Source organism: Carassius carassius, chromosome 2 (assembly GCF_963082965.1).
Source record: "Carassius carassius chromosome 2, fCarCar2.1, whole genome shotgun sequence".
In the NCBI taxonomy this organism is placed as follows: domain Eukaryota; kingdom Metazoa; phylum Chordata; class Actinopteri; order Cypriniformes; family Cyprinidae; genus Carassius; species Carassius carassius.
This window is the reverse complement of record NC_081756.1, coordinates 31,132,461-31,151,392: the sequence shown is the minus strand read 5'-3', so window position 1 is coordinate 31,151,392 and position 18,932 is coordinate 31,132,461. Positions and strand designations below refer to the sequence as shown.

At 42.4% G+C, this 18,932-nt stretch overlaps 1 protein-coding gene across 1 annotated transcript; it reads right to left on the bottom strand.

Moving 5' to 3' along the window:
• Positions 1-3,452: 3,452 nt before the first annotated feature.
• LOC132097780 (transient receptor potential cation channel subfamily M member 5-like) lies at positions 3,453-18,084 on the bottom strand. The gene is made up of 26 exons (XM_059503711.1): positions 17,883-18,084; positions 16,462-16,529; positions 16,234-16,384; positions 15,969-16,149; positions 15,720-15,886; positions 14,957-15,134; positions 14,813-14,877; positions 14,514-14,699; positions 14,297-14,393; positions 14,068-14,186; positions 13,640-13,969; positions 13,419-13,562; positions 12,457-12,580; positions 11,043-11,188; positions 10,848-10,960; positions 10,658-10,756; positions 10,331-10,580; positions 5,608-5,726; positions 5,393-5,525; positions 5,133-5,307; positions 4,789-4,957; positions 4,445-4,623; positions 4,102-4,234; positions 3,919-3,991; positions 3,748-3,838; positions 3,453-3,619 (listed from the first exon to the last, which is right to left on the bottom strand). The coding sequence occupies exons 1-26, from the start codon at positions 17,907-17,909 to the stop codon at positions 3,507-3,509; spliced, it is 3,630 nt and encodes a 1,209-aa protein (XP_059359694.1). The 5' UTR covers positions 17,910-18,084; the 3' UTR covers positions 3,453-3,506.
• Positions 18,085-18,932: the final 848 nt, after the last annotated feature.

Genomic DNA, 18,932 nt, shown 5'->3' with positions numbered 1-18,932 from the left:
AAGTTGCTGACATGAACATCTGCTGTTTATTTCTCTCAATGTGCACACTTGAATAGCATTAAAATGTCTATTGTTTAGTTTTATATAAACTTAATGTTTATTAACAGTGTTTGATTAAAATCTGTTAACCTGTGGAAGGATGTCAGCCCAAGTGTTCTTTGTTGACAATCGTTTAAATTTACTTTGTCTTCATTTAAAAGAATGTAATTAACTTTACATCATTAAAAAGCTCTAAGACGGAAGCTTCAGTTTTTTTTTTATCTTACAGTGACAGTAATTTCTTAATTTGTCAGGAGTTGTGTAAATTAAAAACAAAAGTGAATACCTTCAATGTGATATGTGAGCCACAACCCATTAAGGATTGAGGGCAACAACCATTAAGAAAACTATTATGGAGTTGTCATGAAAGCACCTGACTAAACATCCCTCGGGTCTTTCAGTCCAAAAGTGTGCACATTTGGATAAACGTTTAATGGATTCTCACGTTCACTTTTTTTTATATATAGAGTAATATTTAGATTTATAGAAACTATAAAATTCATGATGTTCCAGGAAATCCTGTTGTACATGCCCCAGTCCCTTGACTCCACCCCGATGTCAAAACAATGCCAAAAAGTGAAACACGCAGAAACATGAAATGCAAAGGTAAAACAGAATTGCAAGCTCACACTTGACTAAAACTTTAAATAAAAGCAGCATTGCAAATAAATCAGTAGCTATGACCATGTGAAATATTTGTTGCAAAATCATTGCTTTTGCTCTGTTTCATTTATATTTTGCAATTCTTTTTGTTTGCAAAACTTTTTTTCTCTTGCAATAATTTTCTTTTGCAATTCTTTTTTTGTGGCATTAAATTGACTCCATACCCCACCTGTCCTCCCTTAATATCTGCCTTGATGGTCCCTATTTATTTCTTCATGTGTTTGCTGTCCATTGCCAGATTGTTGTCTAATGCACCCATGTTTGTTCCTGTCTTGCCACACCTTGCTGTGCTGCCTGCCCACCTGTTTTCCAAATCGAGTAGCTTTTGTTGGTTTTTGTTTTATTTTTTATTAATAAAAAGCCCATCTACTCTGCACAATTGAGTCCTCGCTTCATCCCTTCACCCATCCCTGACCTATTATACTAGGCAAGAATTTGGCACAAAATGTCAAGATTACAAGAACATTTACCTACAGAGAATATAAAATAGCCTGCAGAGTGGGCAGAGTCTCAGTGAAAAACTTATTCCACACCTGGGCCAAAACAAACAGCTGTCCATCCCCTGATTAAAAAAAAAAAAGCATGTTAAAGACCTGTTTTAATGATGGACACTTTGGTCTTCATGCTTCTGAATTTCATCCAAGATCATTGATAGACCTTTGGTCTGAATCTGATTCTGCAAACAATCATGTGAATCAATATTAGCATGTTTTTCTTCTAACAGTAATGCATTTATTTTCATTTGTTTTACCAGAAAAAGAACACCATGGCTCTGGGAACTGACAAGTTAAACCAGCTGAAAATACTCTTTAATAAAGAAGCCCATATCTGTCTTTAGAAGCTGCATACATGAAAGCAAATAGCTGCTTTATTTAAGAGGGGTCCACATGTAATACGCATTTCAAATGCAAAGATGTCAGCCAATCACAACAGTTGTCGTTTTCTCGGAGTCTCACAGCAGACACGCCCCTTCAAACAGAGCATTCAAGCCAGAGGGCTACTATCAAGATATAAAAAATGCTTTTTATTTCTAAATTTTAAATGTAAAAATCATACTAACAATATAAGTACACCTAAGGAAACATTACAAAGCATTTAAAGAAAAGCAAATAATCCATGTCATGGGACCTTTAAAGCAGTACAGCTCATTCCGCTGTAGTTCCTCTTCCTTGAACACCTTAATAACAGCAGTGTAGATACTAAAAAAGAAAACATTATTTTTTTCATATTAAAGTCATAGTTGAGAAAAAAATTATAGAGGGAAAAGGAAAATGGACAATTCAAAAATGTCTGTACTTGTTTGTAAGATCAGTGCAGGGATCAGCAGTGGATGGAGCTGGAGGTCTGGTAGAGTTTCCAGGTTTCTAGAGCTGTGTGAAAGTAGACCGGTGGATCTGACACATTATCTACTTCCTGTGGTACACCAACTTCCTGTTACTAACTGTCCTGTTCTTTTCACATCTAATCACTCATTAACCTCAAATCAACTCGACATTTTGTATCTTAGTCATTTGAGGATCTGGCACACCGATAACATGTCAGAGTGATACAGAACATTCCTCTCCGAAAACTACAATACAAACACTCAAGAGAAGTTTAGAGTTGTGGCACAGTGGATTGTGCATCTGCAAAGGATGTAAAGTTCATTGGTATATATATATATATTATTATTATATTATTTATAATATATTATTATTATAAATAATAAAGAAATAAATTATTATTCTCCACATGCAATCACAAACACATGCATACAGATATTACACATAGTCTCATGAATAAGCTTATACAGTTTTCTACTGAACATTTTATTCTTCATTCTCATTCATTGTTGCATCACACAATATAAATATTACAAAGATGAGCAAGAAATCATGTATGGTATCATTGATTTTGCAGCACACATAAATAAATTCATCACAAACATTTGGAACAGAAAACTTTGTTCCTTAAGCACAAAGTCATAATAAAGGAACAAAGGAAATTTGGTAACCCTTTATTTTAAGGTGTCCTTGTTACACATGTATTTACTATTATAATAACAATTACTACAATAATTATGCTAAGCCAAACTAATCCTAACCCTATAGTAAGTACATGTAGTTCATTAAAATTACACATTACTTAAATATTTAGTTACACTGTAACAAGGACACTTTAAAATCAAGTGTAACCTGAAGTTTAATACATACCTAGCCTATCCATCACAGTGCAGAAGCGACTATGATGCTTTTCAGTTTCATTACATCTAGAGCAGGTTGGCTTCTGTCTTAAGGAACAAACACTGTAGGTTCGTACAGAGTGAATGTGTCCTCATTTAGTTCTGGTTCTTACTGAAAACAGACTTTCGCAAAATCCTTGTTTTCCCTCAAGGCTGATTTTGATGTCCCTTGTGCACATTGGGTAAATTTGCCAAGTCAACTGGTTACTGATTCATTACCTATGGGAACGGTATTGGTCATTCTTGATCATGAATAATCAGTGTGTTCCTGTGTGAAACTGTCAAGTGTGCACTGTGACACTGTTTTTAATTGTGATAATAATAAGAAATGTTTCTGAAGAGTTGTGTTACAGTGAAAACTGGAGTAATGGCTGCTGAAAACTCAGCTTTGAAATAAATTGCATTTTTAAATATATTCAAACAGAAAACAGTTATTTTAACTTGTTGCAATATTTTGCAATATTGACTTTTTGACTTTTTTTTTCATTAAATAAATACAGCCTTGGTGAGCATAAGAGACTTTCCAAAACCGTCTCACTAGTTATCTAGTTAAATTAAACAAATGCATAATAACGTGGGTAGATCACTGATCCATGTAGGGAAGTTTCTTGTCGACACCATATCCTGAATGTCTCGATGGCTGCTCTCGCTTGGCTTCCTGCGGTTGTGGATTTCTGGAGCTGACAGCAATGGAACCTGCAAAACGTGAAGCTGGAGTTAACTGTGACAATGGAAAGAAGGCACTGAGTAACAGAGAGAACAAATAAGATATCAGAGATAAGGAATTCAGAATAAGAGCAACACAATAGTAAAGGAAGCCTCACGTGGGGCTTTAGGAGCGTCTCTGTCACACTTCAGAGTACTTTTGTGGAAACACTCCGCAATCCAAGACAACACCTCTCCACAATACCTCACCTACAGATGAAGTTTAACTTTCAGTATAGTCATTCAACATCATGGACTTAATGAAGTCAGAAGCTACTCATTCTTTTCACCTCAGTCTCCACTGTCGCCATGCGCTTTTCTTGCTCCTTATAACCCCCAACCATCCTCAGCAAACTCTGTACCCTATGAAGTGTAACATGCAAATAGGGTAGATTAACATGGTTATACATATATCTGTAGCCCAAATCTCAATGCAAGACAATGGGTTATTATAAGATCTTAGTGGAGCTCACTTAGAGGACGTGTATCTGAGTCTCTCTGCACTGCTCTCCCTGTGCTCATGCTCCAGTTCAGCCAGGTAGTTCTCCTTCTGCACCGTCTCCCATGTCATCAGCTTCTGGTCCAGTCCAGCTGGTAGTTCCCTCTCTAACCACCACAAGGAAAGAGGAACAAACATTTAACCACAGGTTCTTTAAATATTTTCCTTGCTTTTTTCTGACATGTTTTTTTCTTAGTCATCTTTCAGTACTTCTTGTAACTTGTCTCAAAAAGAAAGTTACCAAATGGGTATTCATTGTGAGTTACCATAATAATCCGTCCAGGAAGCACACACAGAGAGTGTGTAGGTTTACTCACCCAGCAGATCCTGATTGGTTTCTGTAGTTTTGACGAGGCTGAGGAGAGCTTGAGAGATGTGGCTGATGATGATGAAGGGCGGCGCTAACGCCGGACGGCTGTGGTATTCCACAATCAGGTTATAGCGCTGGAACTTCCAGAAGATGTCTGCATTCTCCTGCACCACCTGGAAGGTGTAGCTGGGGAGAGAGTTGCATGGCATACTTAGTAAATAAATAAACACATACACACACAAAACCTAAACACTAATCTATACTGGCAAAGACATTTGAAATGGAACTTTACTTTTCTGCAAAGAAGAACTGACATTATGTAGACTGTCAAAATATTAGCCAGACTCTGACCTGAACATGGCAATAAGAAGGTTGAGCAGCAGCACATTTGTGACCAACAGATAGATGACGAGCAACAGAATGACCAGCCAGTTGGCGTAGATGTTTGGGCAGGGAGGCAGAACACCTGAGACGATCTCCTCTACATCGTTTGTGCAGTTATTATCTGGCATTTTTGCCGCTGTGAAGATGCATGGACAAATAGAGTCAAGAATAAACTGCAATAGCTCCACCTAGAGTTCAAGTCTAATAATTAAACAGAACAGATACTGTCAGAAATGATCTGACTAGACCCACTGAGCATAAAATTAAGCACCGATTAACCACTGCTCTAAGCAAGAATGCTGATAGTGTACCATCTATTTCCTCCAGAGGAATCTGTCCAAATATATGGAGGTATGGGCGGTACAGTGCCCTGCGGAAGACCCAGTCGATGCGCGGATCATTGGGGTGCAGAAGGGCTTGTGTCGTCACTCCATACGCTATCAGCCACACGGTCAGGAAGAACAAGAAGAAGAACACGTCTTTGATCTGTGAAACCATTTAAAAACAACACATGGTTAATTGGATGTTTCTTCAAAGATTTATTTTTAAATGAGATTATGTCAAGTTTCACCATTCTCTCCACAATGATGATTTTGGGCCCAAGCTGCTTATGAATGGCAAAAATGTGAATGAGTCTTAAGGTGAAAACCATGAAATCCAAAGCAAAAACAGTGCGGCCAGCCTCATACGTGCTTGAGGCCATCCTTGAGAAAACAAAGGATTCAGATGAAGTGCGCTGTTCTTTTAATGTGGCTCATGCAACAGCAACATATTTGATCATAATACCTGCATGACAGTCCCACCACGAAGAGACAGATGGCCACCATGTCACATTTGTTCCAGTTATCCTCCACGTATAGCTTCATCTTCTTGAAAATACTCATGTCCTCATCCGTGAAGAAACTCTGTGGATCAGAGTGTTAGAAATTGTTGTATACACTGAATACCAGCTTTGCAACATATAACTGCACTGTGGACTTCAGGAGATTAACCAACTAATATCCCGCCCAATAAAATCGAGAGAAAGTCTCAAAAAAGAATTTACTGATTAAAATGGTTATTCCTCCACAAGTGCTGATCAACCTGTTCTGCACCTCTGTCATTAAATCTGCCCTTCCCTCATCCATAGCTTTCTGGTATAGCATTTTAATCATCATCACATATGAAGCCACACCTCTGCATTTTAGGCAACCAGCCGAAAGAATCACTGGCTGCCATCTACCCTACCTACTCTATCTCAGTCAGAGTCAGAGATCAGGAAATTGGTAGGTAAAAGTGTTTTTTAAACCCTGGTCACCTCATATTTGAATCTCTACCCTCAGGGAATCATTTCACACCTATCAAAACAAGAACTAATACAGTATCTTCCCCTGTGGTGTCACTCTTATAAACAACTTCCCTGAACTGGATATGTTTCTTAACCCTTCTCCCGTTTGTGTTGGCATTGTTTGTTCAGCTGCTCGGGCACACTGGCCACTTCACTGCTAAACTGCATTTGTACCTGTTATTTCGGATGAACTCCACCCTGCATGTGTGTTTATGACTGTTTGTATTTTCCTGAATGGTATTGTACTATATTATATCTGGCATATTGCATTGTACTGTATTGTATTGTGAATCTGTTCACTGGTGCATTGCATTTTACACTGTATTTTTGCGATGTTCTATTCTGTTGCGTTTAAAGTTGTAAACTATTAGACTATTAGACTTCTGAAAGCACTTTATATATATAATTTGAATTAAAACAATTCTGTACGAAGACTTCAAGGGTAGATTAGAATCCAAGTATATTCTCTGTATCGTAACATTTATGGTTAACTCAAGTTACAGTTATGCACCTTCTTTGCTACTTCAATACAAATCAAATCAGATTTCAGAAGGCATTTTAAAATCAAATTTTTATATTGTGCAACCCTGTGTGTGACCCAGTGTGTGTGAAAATCTACTGACCAGGGTTTAGGTTTACAATAGCAACACTGCTCTACGTATTCTAAAGAATCCTAATATAAGAAATGAGCAGATAAAGTTTACTTTTAACTATGTTTCTGATCCATCCATCCATCCATCTTCTACCGCTTATCCGGGGCCGGGTCGCGGGGGCAGCAGTCTAAGCAGAGAACCCCAGACTTCCCTCTCCCTAGACACTTCCTCCAGCTCTTCTGGGGGGACACCGAGGCGTTCCCAGGCCAGCCGGGAGACATAGTCTCTCCAGCGTGTCCTAGGTCTCCCCCGGGGTCTCCTCCCAGTGGGATGTGCCCGGAACACCTTCCCGGGAAGGCGTCCAGGAGGCATCCGGAACAGATGCCCGAGCCACCTCAGCTGACCCCTCTCGATGTGGAGGAGCAGCGGCTCTACTCTGAGCTCCTCCCGGGTGACTGAGCTTCTCACCCTATCTCTAAGGGATCGTCCAGCCACCCTGCGGAGAAAGCACATTTCGGCCGCCTGTATCCGGGATCTTGTCCTTTCGGTCATGACCCAAAGCTCATGACCATAGGTGAGAGTAGGAACGTAGATTGACCGGTAAATCGAGAGCTTCGCCTTGCGGCTCAGCTCTTTCTTCACCACGACAGACCGGTACATCGACCGCAATACTGCAGAAGCTGCACCGATCCGTCTGTCAATCTCCCGTTCCATCCTTCCCTCACTCGTGAACAAGACCCCAAGATACTTAAACTCCTCCACTTGAGGCAGGAACTCTCCACCAACCTGAAGTGGGCAAGCCACCCTTTTCCGACTGAGGACCATGGCCTCGGATTTGAAGGTGCTGATTCTCATCCCAGCCGCTTCACACTCGGCTGCAAACCGTCCCAGTGCATGCTGAAGGTCCTGGCCTGATGAGGCCAACACGACAACATCATCCGCAAAGAGCAGAGACAAAATCGTGTTGTCACCAAACCTGACCCCCTCCGGCCCCTGGCTGCGCCTAGAAATTCTGTCCATAAAAATCATGAACAGAACCGGCGACAAAGGGCAGCCCTGCCGGAGTCCAACACGCACCGGGAACAAGTCTGACTTACAGCTGGCAATACGAACCAAGCTCCTGCTCCGTTCGTACAGGGACCGGATAGCCCTTAGCAAAGGGCCCCGGACCCCATACTCCCGGAGAACCCTCCACAGGCCGCCGCGAGGGACACAGTCGAATGCCTTCTCCAAATCCACAAAGCACATGTGGACTGGTTGGGCATACTCCCATGAACCCTCCAGCACCCTGTAGAGGGTATAGAGCTGGTCCAGTGTTCCACGGCCTGGACGAAAACCACACTGTTCCTCCTGAATCCGAGGTTCTACTATCGGCCGGATTCTCCTCTCCAGTACCCTGGCATAGACTTTCCCAGGGAGGCTGAGAAGTGTGATCCCCCTGTAGTTGGAACACACCCTCCGGTCCCCCTTCTTAAAAAGAGGGACCACCACCCCGGTCTGCCATCCCAGAGGCACCGTCCCCGACTGCCACGCGATGCTGCAGAGGCGTGTCAGCCAAGACAGCCCCACAACATCCAGAGACTTGAGGTACTCAGGGCGGATCTCATCCACCCCCGGTGCCTTTCCACCGAGGAGTTTCTTGACTACCTCGGTGACTTCAGCTTGGGTTATGGACGAGTCCACATCTGAGCCCTCAGCCTCTGCTTCCTCAATGGAAGACGTGACAGCGGGATTGAGGAGATCCTCGAAGTATTCCTTCCACCGTCCAACGACATCCCCAGTTGAGGTCAACAGCTCCCCACCTCTACTGTAAACAGCATTGGTAGGGCACTGCTTCCCTCTCCTGAGGCGCCGGACGGTTTGCCAGAATCTCTTCGAGGCTGACCGATAGTCCTTCTCCATGGCCTCACCGAACTCCTCCCAGGCCCGAGTTTTTGCCTCCACAACCACCCGGGCTGTAGTCCGCTTGGCCTGCCGGTACCTGTCAGCTGCCTCTGGAGTCCCACAAGCCAACCAGGCCCGATAGGACTCCTTCTTCAGCTTGACGGCATCCCTTACTTCCGGTGTCCACCACCGGGTTCGGGGATTGCCGCCTCGACAGGCACCGGAAACCTTACGGCCACAGATCCGAGCGGCCGCTTCGACAATGGAGGTGGAGAACATGGTCCACTCGGACTCAATATCTCCAGCCTCCCTCGGGATCCGGTCGAAGCTCTGCCGGAGGTGGGAGTTGAAGATCTCTCTGACAGGAGACTCGGCCAAACGTTCCCAGCAGACCCTCACAGTACGTTTGGGTCTGCCGAGTCTGTCCAGCTTCCTCCCCCGCCATCGGATCCAACTCACCACCAGGTGGTGATCGGTTGACAGCTCCGCCCCTCTCTTCACCCGAGTGTCCAAGACATACGGCCGGAGGTCGGATGAAACGACCACAAAGTCGATCATCGACCTACGGCCTAGGGTGTCCTGGTGCCACGTGTACTGATGGACACCCTTATGCTTGAACATGGTGTTCGTTATGGACAAGCTGTAACTAGCACAGAAGTCCAATAACTGAACACCGCTCGGGTTCAGATCAGGGGGGCCGTTCCTCCCAATCACGCCCCTCCAGGTGTCACTGTCGTTGCCCACGTGGGCGTTGAAGTCCCCCAGTAAAACGACGGAGTCCCCAGTCGAAGCACTTTCCAGCACCCCTCCCAGAGACTCCAAGAAGGCTGGGTACTCTGCATTGCCGTTCGGCCCGTAGGCACAAACGACAGTGAGAGACCTATCCCCGACCCGAAGGCGCAGGGAAGCGACCCTCTCGTTCACCGGGGTAAACTCCAACACATGGCAGCTGAGCTGGGGGGCTATAAGCAAACCCACACCAGCCCGCCGCCTCTCACCTTGGGCAACTCCAGAGTGGTGAAGAGTCCATCCTCTCTCGAGGAGTGTGGTACCAGAGCCCAAGCTGTGCGTAGAGGTGAGTCCGACTATCGCTAGTCGGAACCTCTCTACCTCACGCACAATCTCGGGCTCCTTCCCCGCCAGTGAGGTGACGTTCCACGTCCCTAGAGCTAGTTTCCGTGTCCAGGGATCGGGCTGTCGAGGCCCCCGCCTTCGACTGCCACCCGATTGTCTAAGCACCGGCCCCTTACGGTCCCTCCTGTAGGTGGTGAGCCCACGGGAAGGCGGCCCCACGTCGCTCCTTCGGGCTGAGCCCGGCCGGACCCCGTGGGGGGAGGCCCGGCCACCAGGCGCTCGCATACGAGCCCCAACCCCGGGCCTGGCTCCAGGGTGGGGCCCCGGCTGCGCCATACCGGGCGACGTCACGGTCCTTTGATTTATTCTTCTCATAAGGGGTTTTGAACCGCTCTTAGTCTGACCCGTCGCCTAGGACCTGTTTGCCTTGGGAGACCCTACCAGGGGCATATAGCCCCGGACAACATGTTTCTGATCATTTTGGATAAATAATATGTGAAGACATATGTACCAAACTCCTGCTCAAACTCATATCAGCAGGGAATCATACAAAGACTGTCAACATACACACAAACACTTTATAAAAACAGCCACATAGGTTTTAAATAGATAAAAAAATATGAATTCCTACCTGACGGATTTCCTCCAGCACCAAGGTAAAGACCCAGAAGTAGAGGATGATTTCAGCTGCAGACGGGCCATGTGGTGGGGGTGGCCGGAAGTCCAGAAGGAGCACGTAACAGAACAGAATGAGGAAGGCAAAGTACATGATGACATTCCCCAAGAACACAGTAACTGGAGCGCTCCAGAAACGATTCCACTTCTGCAGCACCATGTAAATCCAACTCGCACTGCAAGAGCCACTGCCACCTTCAACAGCACTGAGAAAAAACCCCAGAGGTTTTCATTCAACTTCACTGTAGTTTTTTATCTATTTTAGTATGGATTTATGGCTTACACTGGTTCCTCCTCTGTGAGTAACAGGGCCTGCTCTGTTTCCAAACTGTCTAGCTCATCAAACGGCTCCCCTTCACCTTTCTTCACATGCTCCTCTGCACTGTGACACATTCACACACATATATTGATGCACAATGAATCAAAAATCTGTTTAAATGTCACACGTGGAATTATTAAAATAATATCCCCACTTGAACTTGATGAGGCTGGTCCAAATGAGGGGAGGGATGAAGAATGTGAGCACGAGTCTAGCGATGGAAGTGTCTGTCCTCATGGCTCCCCACCAGACTTTGGTCAACAGGGCCTGTGCAAGAGCATCCAGGTTTATCATGGGGATATGGTTGGTTGGTGGCATGATAATGTAAGAATTAGACATAAGCTGTTACCTGGACACCATCATGAGCAAAAAAGCATTTAGCATCTGCCAAAGTTGCGAGATTCAGGACAGTTGCTTTGCTCCAGCAGCATGTTTTCCTCACCAGGAGCGAATAGGCTCTGTCTTCACTGTTTGAATAACACTCACTGAACAGATCTGTCAGAACAGTGCAGGCATGAGGACTGATAGTTCTGGTAGTTACACTTTATACAGGCTTTTCAATCAGCTTAATGAACCAGTTCACCCAGAAATCAACAATTTGTGTCATTTACTCAAACTAATGCTGTTCTTAATTTTAATTAAAGGAAGAGTTCACCCAAAAATGAAAATCCTGTCATCATTTACTCACCCATAAGATATTTTTAAAAATGCCTCTGGCTTTTTTCCCTATACAGTGGAAGTCAATAGTCACGAAATCTGTTGGTAACCATCATAATTCAAAATATATTCTTTTATGTTCTGCATCAGTCATACAGGTTTGAACCAGCATGAGGGAAGGTAAATGATGACAGGATTTTCATTTTGGAAGAATTATGCCTTGAATACCTGATTCTGTTCCTCAGACAGTATGTATGACTTTAGAAGGCTTTGAATATTTTCTTTTTTTATATGAATCACTTTTATGATTTTTGATGCATTCTTAAATGCTTTCCAAAATATCATAAGCTTCGTCCCAAATGGTGCACTGTACACTATGCTCTCATAATTCATAATCAAAGTCTGATAGCTCTTCCCTCGTCGTTTCGTAATTAAAGCTGCGACAGTTGAGTGCATGAAGTGTCCAACATTTCACACTTAGTTTTTTCAGTTATTTAAGTGCATCATCCGGGTATTTAAAGTGCACTTTTTCTTTTGGGAATTTTCAGTTTGAACACACTACTCACACTATTCATATTAAAAACGTCATGGAATAGTGCACAAGTACACGATTTGGGACGCACCAATTTTATTGAAATGGGACAATGTTGAGTAAACCATAACAAAATATTCTACTATTTACTTAACCTTGGGTTAACATTTTATTTTAGCAACATGCAGGTTAAGAACCCTTTGGGCATTTTTAAAGGAGGTTAGCACCATATTTGACCCTGGTATAAACTGGAGTTTACAAAAAAAAAAAAAAAATAACTAAGGGAAACTGTGACTGTGAAAGGATTATTGAAACGCATAACTAAAAATGACACTGAGATCACAATTTTAACACAGTACTATATTACAAAGCAATCTATGTCATTATATCACAACTGTCACAATCTTTAAATGTAATTTTAAAAAGCTTCCTTGTACCTTCAAATTGGATTAGCTAGTTCCCTGTTCAAATGGTTTGACAAAAAATGAACTCAACAAAGATTAAATGTTTGATTGATTGGATTCTCCACTCTGCTGAGCAATGAGTCTTTTGCCTATAACGCTGTGATTCTCACCCATAGCAAATTGCTCATATTTGGCATTCTTCATACTACGAGCAGTCGCTGCTTCAGTAGCCAGATGAGCCATCTCCTTCATGATCTTACAGCCCACCAGAGCAGCGGCCACGGCCTCTGAGCCCTAAAACACACAAATAGTTTTAATAGATGACTGTACAGTAATTCACTGAATAAGTTAGGGTGACCATACAGTATGTCCTTTCTTTCCCAGACATGTCCTGATCTGGATTTCTAAACTGCCTAAAATGTCTTGGTGTTGGCTTTGTTTTCTTACTGACGTGCTCTCGACAGTCCTCATACAATATATGCACACATATTTGCATTGCTTTGATTGTTCTCTGTAGAACTTCCTCACACTCCATGATTGGTTGAATGCCTGCATGCAATTGGTCAGACAACTTTTCAGTCATTATGGTCAATAAGTATAAAAACAATAAAGTCAAAACCCAGAAGGCCAATTCGCCATTGGATTCCCTCAAAATGTTTAAATAAGGTCTGTGGCAAACATACTTGACAATCTTGGACGTTTTGCTGCAGCACTTTTTTGAAAAGCAAAGCCAAATCCAGGACATTTAAGGCAATTTAGAAATGGCCAGGACATGCTCGGTGAAAATAAGGACATATGATCACCCTAAATAAGTACTGTGCATACAGTAGAAATAAGCAAGAATTGTAAACCACAAAAATGCAAAAACACAGCCAGTCAAATTCATTCAGGGTTGATTCTCAGCAATGTTCATGCAAATTGCTCTTTGTTTACCCACCCTTTAAGTTTGATCTGTGAACCCTACTGAGGTCATTTGTGATATATAACTGAAAATGATTGGTAATCAATGGGACTTAGGTTCAAGCTTCTGATAAGGACTGAAGAACAAATTGTGAACATGTAAATAGAATTTGTAAATGCAAATGGAGTTTATGAAAATGAGCTCATCGCTCATATTGGTTTATTGACTCACCATGGCCCAGAAGTAGTTTGCCATTTCCTGCCTATTTTGCAGGATAGCCCAAAGGAAGAGGTCTCTCCAAGGGTACTCACAACGCTGGTCCATATCTGGGAGGTTTTTTTGGCTATGGAAAAGCCGGCCTTTCCCCATCCTCTCCTGCAGCAGATACACAGAATATAGTAGGACTGTAGCACGGCGGATTACGTCTCAGTGCATGTTAAAGGCCCACTCACCGGTGGAAGTTTTTGGTAGAAACCCCTACAGGTATCATCAAGAAAGTCTTTGAGGACTTTGGAGACATCATGAAAGGTGAAACGAGGCCTGCGGTCGCCTGGTTCAGTGTGAGGGTGTCCTGACATCCGATTGCTAGCCAAATGAACCTGATGCTTTTTCAGGAGCAGGGTGTGGAGGAGGTTTTTCTCCGACACAGAGCAGTAGAGTTCCTGAAGGCGGCCGTAAGTTAGGAATTCATTTATGTTCACGCCGTTATCCACAAACAAACGCACAAAGTCAGGCTTGTCATTTATCAATGCCTCCATCATCACCTCCTCCAGGTCCTGAGCCTAAAAGAGTATAAATACATATTGTGTATGAGAATCAAAACAATCAGGCCTGCTGATAAACAAACAAAACAATTTCGATTTAAAAGTTTAATTCTCACACTCCATTCCACATCTCCACTGAAGATCTCACTTTTAGCAATGTCCACCCTATTCCAGGCCACAGCCAGTTTCAGCTCATCCAGGAAGTCCTGTGCTTCCTGACTTTGACTTTTACAAGCTGAGCCCAGACAAGAACATTTATGAATACAGAAACATATCACTCTTATAGAGAAATATACGATTCCTTCATGTGTTTGCTGGAGTTAGTATAAAATCGCAGTTACACACCCTTAACCAGCGCTTTGAGAACTACTGTGTCCATTTCTGGGTCCTGCTCTGTGTCATGAACGGTCAGCAGGTGACCATGGTCCAATATTCTCTGGATCTAATGGACAAATCTGAGTCTTTACACAAATGACTTAAAAAAAGCGCCTAAAACAGAAGTATCCATTCTTCCATAAAAACACACCATCTAAATATCTTAAAACAAAAAACTGCTCATTACCAGTTTGATCCAGGAAGTGATTTCAGTGCTGTGTAGGCCATTGGTAAAGGTGTTTATGAGCAGCTCTTGGACCATATCAGCGTCCCAGCATCCTTTGTCCATCAGGGTCACTAAAATATCTGCGACTCCTCCCGAGCCAGCTAAAATCAGCCAGGGTATTGAATTCTGAATATTCTTGTACATTCTCTGTAAGAAGGCATTGAAAGTGGCTATTACCAACCTGGTGAGAATAACATGCAACAATAAAACACTTCAGAAATTCAGTGGATATATTTGAATAAGAAAATGTTAGGAGAGACCTGTAATATCCTTGGCTCTCCATGAACAAGAAGACATAAGACAGGGATTTCTATGCTACCTGTGCCTGTTAAAACAATGGATTCCATTGAAAATCTCTTCATGAGAAAAAAACAAAACAAAACAAAAAATCTGTCTCAACTCACCCCCATATCCTGTGCGCTGCAGAGAGATGTGTTTGAGCATCTTGACTCTCATCTCAGCAGTGGCTCCAGGTCTCTGGGGGTCCTCGTCCACCAGGATGAAATGAGAATGATTGCAGTCTAAGGAGTACACTGCACCGTGGGGAAGATCCTCAGATGGGTATGTTGCTGGATGATCAGGCTAAACAAAAATAACAAATTACACAAAATAATCAATGTTTCACAATCTCCAGAAGTAAACCACTCAAGTAAGGCTTTTAAACAAACTACACAACTGTTGCATGACTTTAATATCACTGCCACTAAGCTTCCAACAACTCTTTCAATCTTTATTTAAAATCTAGAAGTTCAAAAGTTGAAGTTAAAATAGTTTGTAAGAGTGCAAGTATAAACAGTGAGGCTATCAGTGTAGATGAGTTTTCCGGTTTGCCGAGATTACATTTAATGTCCCCTGCAGCCTCTGTAGTCCCATTAGCCCACCTTTTTCAAGAAGTCACAAGTGAGGTACTATTACTGATGTATTTTATGTCATAGAATAAATTGGGAAAATATATTTTTATGTTATGTTGATTACAAAACCCAAACAACAACAGCAACATTGAATATGGGACGATGTTAACTTGTTTCTGGGTATTAGGAATCATTTCTGCAGTGCTCTATTGCAAAATGAAATGTCCGCATGCTTCTTTCATGCAACTAAATGATACAGTATAATAATATGATAAATGAAAACACTTGTCTATAAACGTCTGAAGGCAGTCTTTACCTTTGCAGACAGTAGCAGATCTCTGTTCTGAATCATGTTCCAGGGAGCAATTCCAATGGCCACCACTCGCACCTTGGTGGAAGTGCTCGCTAGAGAGTGGTCCCTTACAGCCTGACCCAGGTTCTTGGTGATGCCAAAACGTAAACCACTGGTGAGGATCCACGCCCCTGTGTAGGTCAAGGGTCAAAGGTCTGTAACAGTCAAAAGGAGATTGTGATTTTTGTTTTTGATGAGCAGTAAATTATCCACCTGTGCTCTGTGCTGCCTTCACAAGGCCTTTCCTAAGTGTGTCCCTCAGCCAGGGCTTCATCTGAGCCACTTCATCACCTCCCATTAGTGCCACCACCAGATGAGGAGGGGCCAGACCCCACTGCTTAGTCAACATCTGGTAGATTTCATCTGGATCTGTAGAGCTGGTTACCCTGATAAACTGGATTGACAAATAAAGTTTGTGAATATTGTGCACAAGCTCATTAGTGGTGATTCTGAGTTAGAACAAAAAAGATTTAAATACCTTGCCCCTGGTCCGACTGACGCCAGTAAAATCAATATCTCCCAAACGTCCATCCATCCATTGGGGTTTAACTAATCTCTTATTGCCCTTCTCGCCCATATTAACAACAGACTCTGTGAGTGGGATGTAACACCGACATCCTGGTAGAGAACTGCAAATAGTGACACAAAAGGTCAAGCATTTTGAACTGTATTAAGTATTGGCAATAAGTGATGCAGCTAGTCTCACCCAGGTTCTTGAGACTCACTCAACAGTTGCCCACATTGCAAACACCTCCTGCCCTGCCGTAACACCTCCTACAGACAGAATTAAAATGCAGTGCATCACAGTCCAGTCAGGTGCAGCCACAGGAGCTGCTGATTTGTCCAGGTAGTTGGACATCTTTATGTAAAGCAGAAGCAATTTCCATTTCATTCTACGCATGCAAACTTGCCCTCGTTTCTGGTAAAGGCTGAGCCATGCATGAACTGAAAAACTGATGTGTTTTTTACTAACCTGAGGTAAAGAGTCAGAAAGCAAAAAAAAAGGCAAGCATAAAGAAAGAAAGAAAGAAAGAAAGAAAGTTTATATATGTATATATAAACAACCCATGTAAACTTATGTACATCATTTTAAACACTGATAGCAGCCAAAATTTATCATCCTCAGAAGTTGTCTTTGTAATTGTCAACTATTGCTTATTTGCATCCTGGTCAACAAGTGATTAGGAGGTTAGTTCCCTCGTGTGGTTGAAGAGGCACGGACCAAAAGAGCAATATTAAAAGCAGTCTGAAACAGAAGCGTGATGCTATAAAAACATTTCAGGCAGTTGACAGCTTGTAATCGATGTAACCAGTCTGAATGAACTTGATTAATCTCTTTTCTATCAATTCGTTTTTATCCAAATGCTATCAGCTTCAGGTATATCGGTCACCTTTCCTGATTGCCATTTTAAACCTTTTGAAACTTCCAGTTTCCTAATAGCTGCCATTCATTTCATTGTTTTCAATGAGTCACAATATGGTTTGATTGAGTGCTGTAAAGCTATAGTTTTAAACTATAAATAAAAACATTATGCAAATTGTGACTTAAATAATAATCAGTTCTCGGAGTGAGGATGTGATTATTGAAAAGTACCAATGACATTTATGCAAACGTGACTGATGTGTGTGTGTGGGTGTGTGGAGAGCTGCAGGAGCTGCCCATGATTTGACTGGTGTATGGGAGAGGAAAACGCCACAGACACTGCATCATACAAATACAGGCATTTGCATTAAAGGTCACATATAGACATGACATTAGATCCAGCAGGAAACATATCTTTATCATCGACACTTTATCAATGAATTGGGTTTACTGTCATTGTTTAATGTAGTTTAAATATTTTCTTCAGTGTCCAAATGTTAACTTGAACAAAAGTCAATCTCTGAAAGAACAAATAAAACTAGAGGTTTGCATTGAAAGTATAGGCTGTAGGGGTATGTGAATAATAATCTGAAATGCTAAACTTCACAGATGTCTACTAAATCATAACAGTCTAGTATTCACAAAATGCAAAATGAAAATATTAATGTGGTTGTTGTTTTTTAGAACGTTTTTCAGCTATTATAAACAACCCAACAAATGATTTGGAAGCTGAAGCCATTTTTTTATGGAAAGGGTTCACTTACCAGAGGAGTATCCTTATGCCCCAGCATATCTGGATGAAGGCTTTGCTCTTGGATCCTCTAGGCCACTACAAGCTTGGGCAGCTCTAGAGTGTCACCAGGAAGTGAATCGGGAGGTTTATGATGACAAAACCACTCCCTAACCAACCGCTGCTACCTACGCTCAACCACGTACCTCCCTTTCTCCTGATCTCCAGCATAAGCATTCCTTAGTTTAATACAGAAACAGGAAAATAGCTCCGGAATAGGTGATTAATTTAATTTACAAGCTTATTGTTATTTTTTCCCCCTAATTGCCTTTAGACATTTGAAATGGTTGAAATTTTGAAGGCTGAAGGCTTAAAATACCTTGAGGTCTTTCACTGAATGTTGCTAATTTGTGTATGTATGTACACTCACCTAAAGGATTATTAGGAACACCTGTTCAATTTCTCATTAATGCAATTATCTATTCAACTAATCACATGGCAGTTGCTTCAATGCATTTGGGGGTGTGGTCCTGGTCAAGACAATCTCCTGAACTCCAAACTGAATGTCAGAATGGGGGAAAGAAAAGTGATTTAAGCAATTTTGAGCGTTGCATGGTGGTTGGTGCCAGACGGGCCGGTCTGAGTATTTCACAATCTGCTCAGTTACTGGGATTTTCAGGCACAACCATTTCTAGGGTTTACAAAGAATGTTGTGAAAAGGGAAAAACATCCAGTATGCGGCAGTCCTGTGTACGAAAATGCCTTGTTGATGCTAGAGTTCAGAGGAGAATGGGCCGACTGATTCAAGCTGATAGAAGAGCAACTTTGACTGAAATAACCACTCGTTACAACCGAGGTATGCAGCAAAGCATTTGTGAAGCCACAACACGCACAACCTTGAGGCGGATGGTGTACAACAGCAGAAGACCCCACCGGGTACCACTCATCTCCACTACAAATAGGAAAAAGAGGATAGAATTTGCACGAGCTCACCACAATTGGACAGTTGAAGACTGGAAAAATGTTGCCTGGTCTGATGAGTCTCGATTTCTGTTGAGACATTCAGATGGTGGAGTCAGAATTT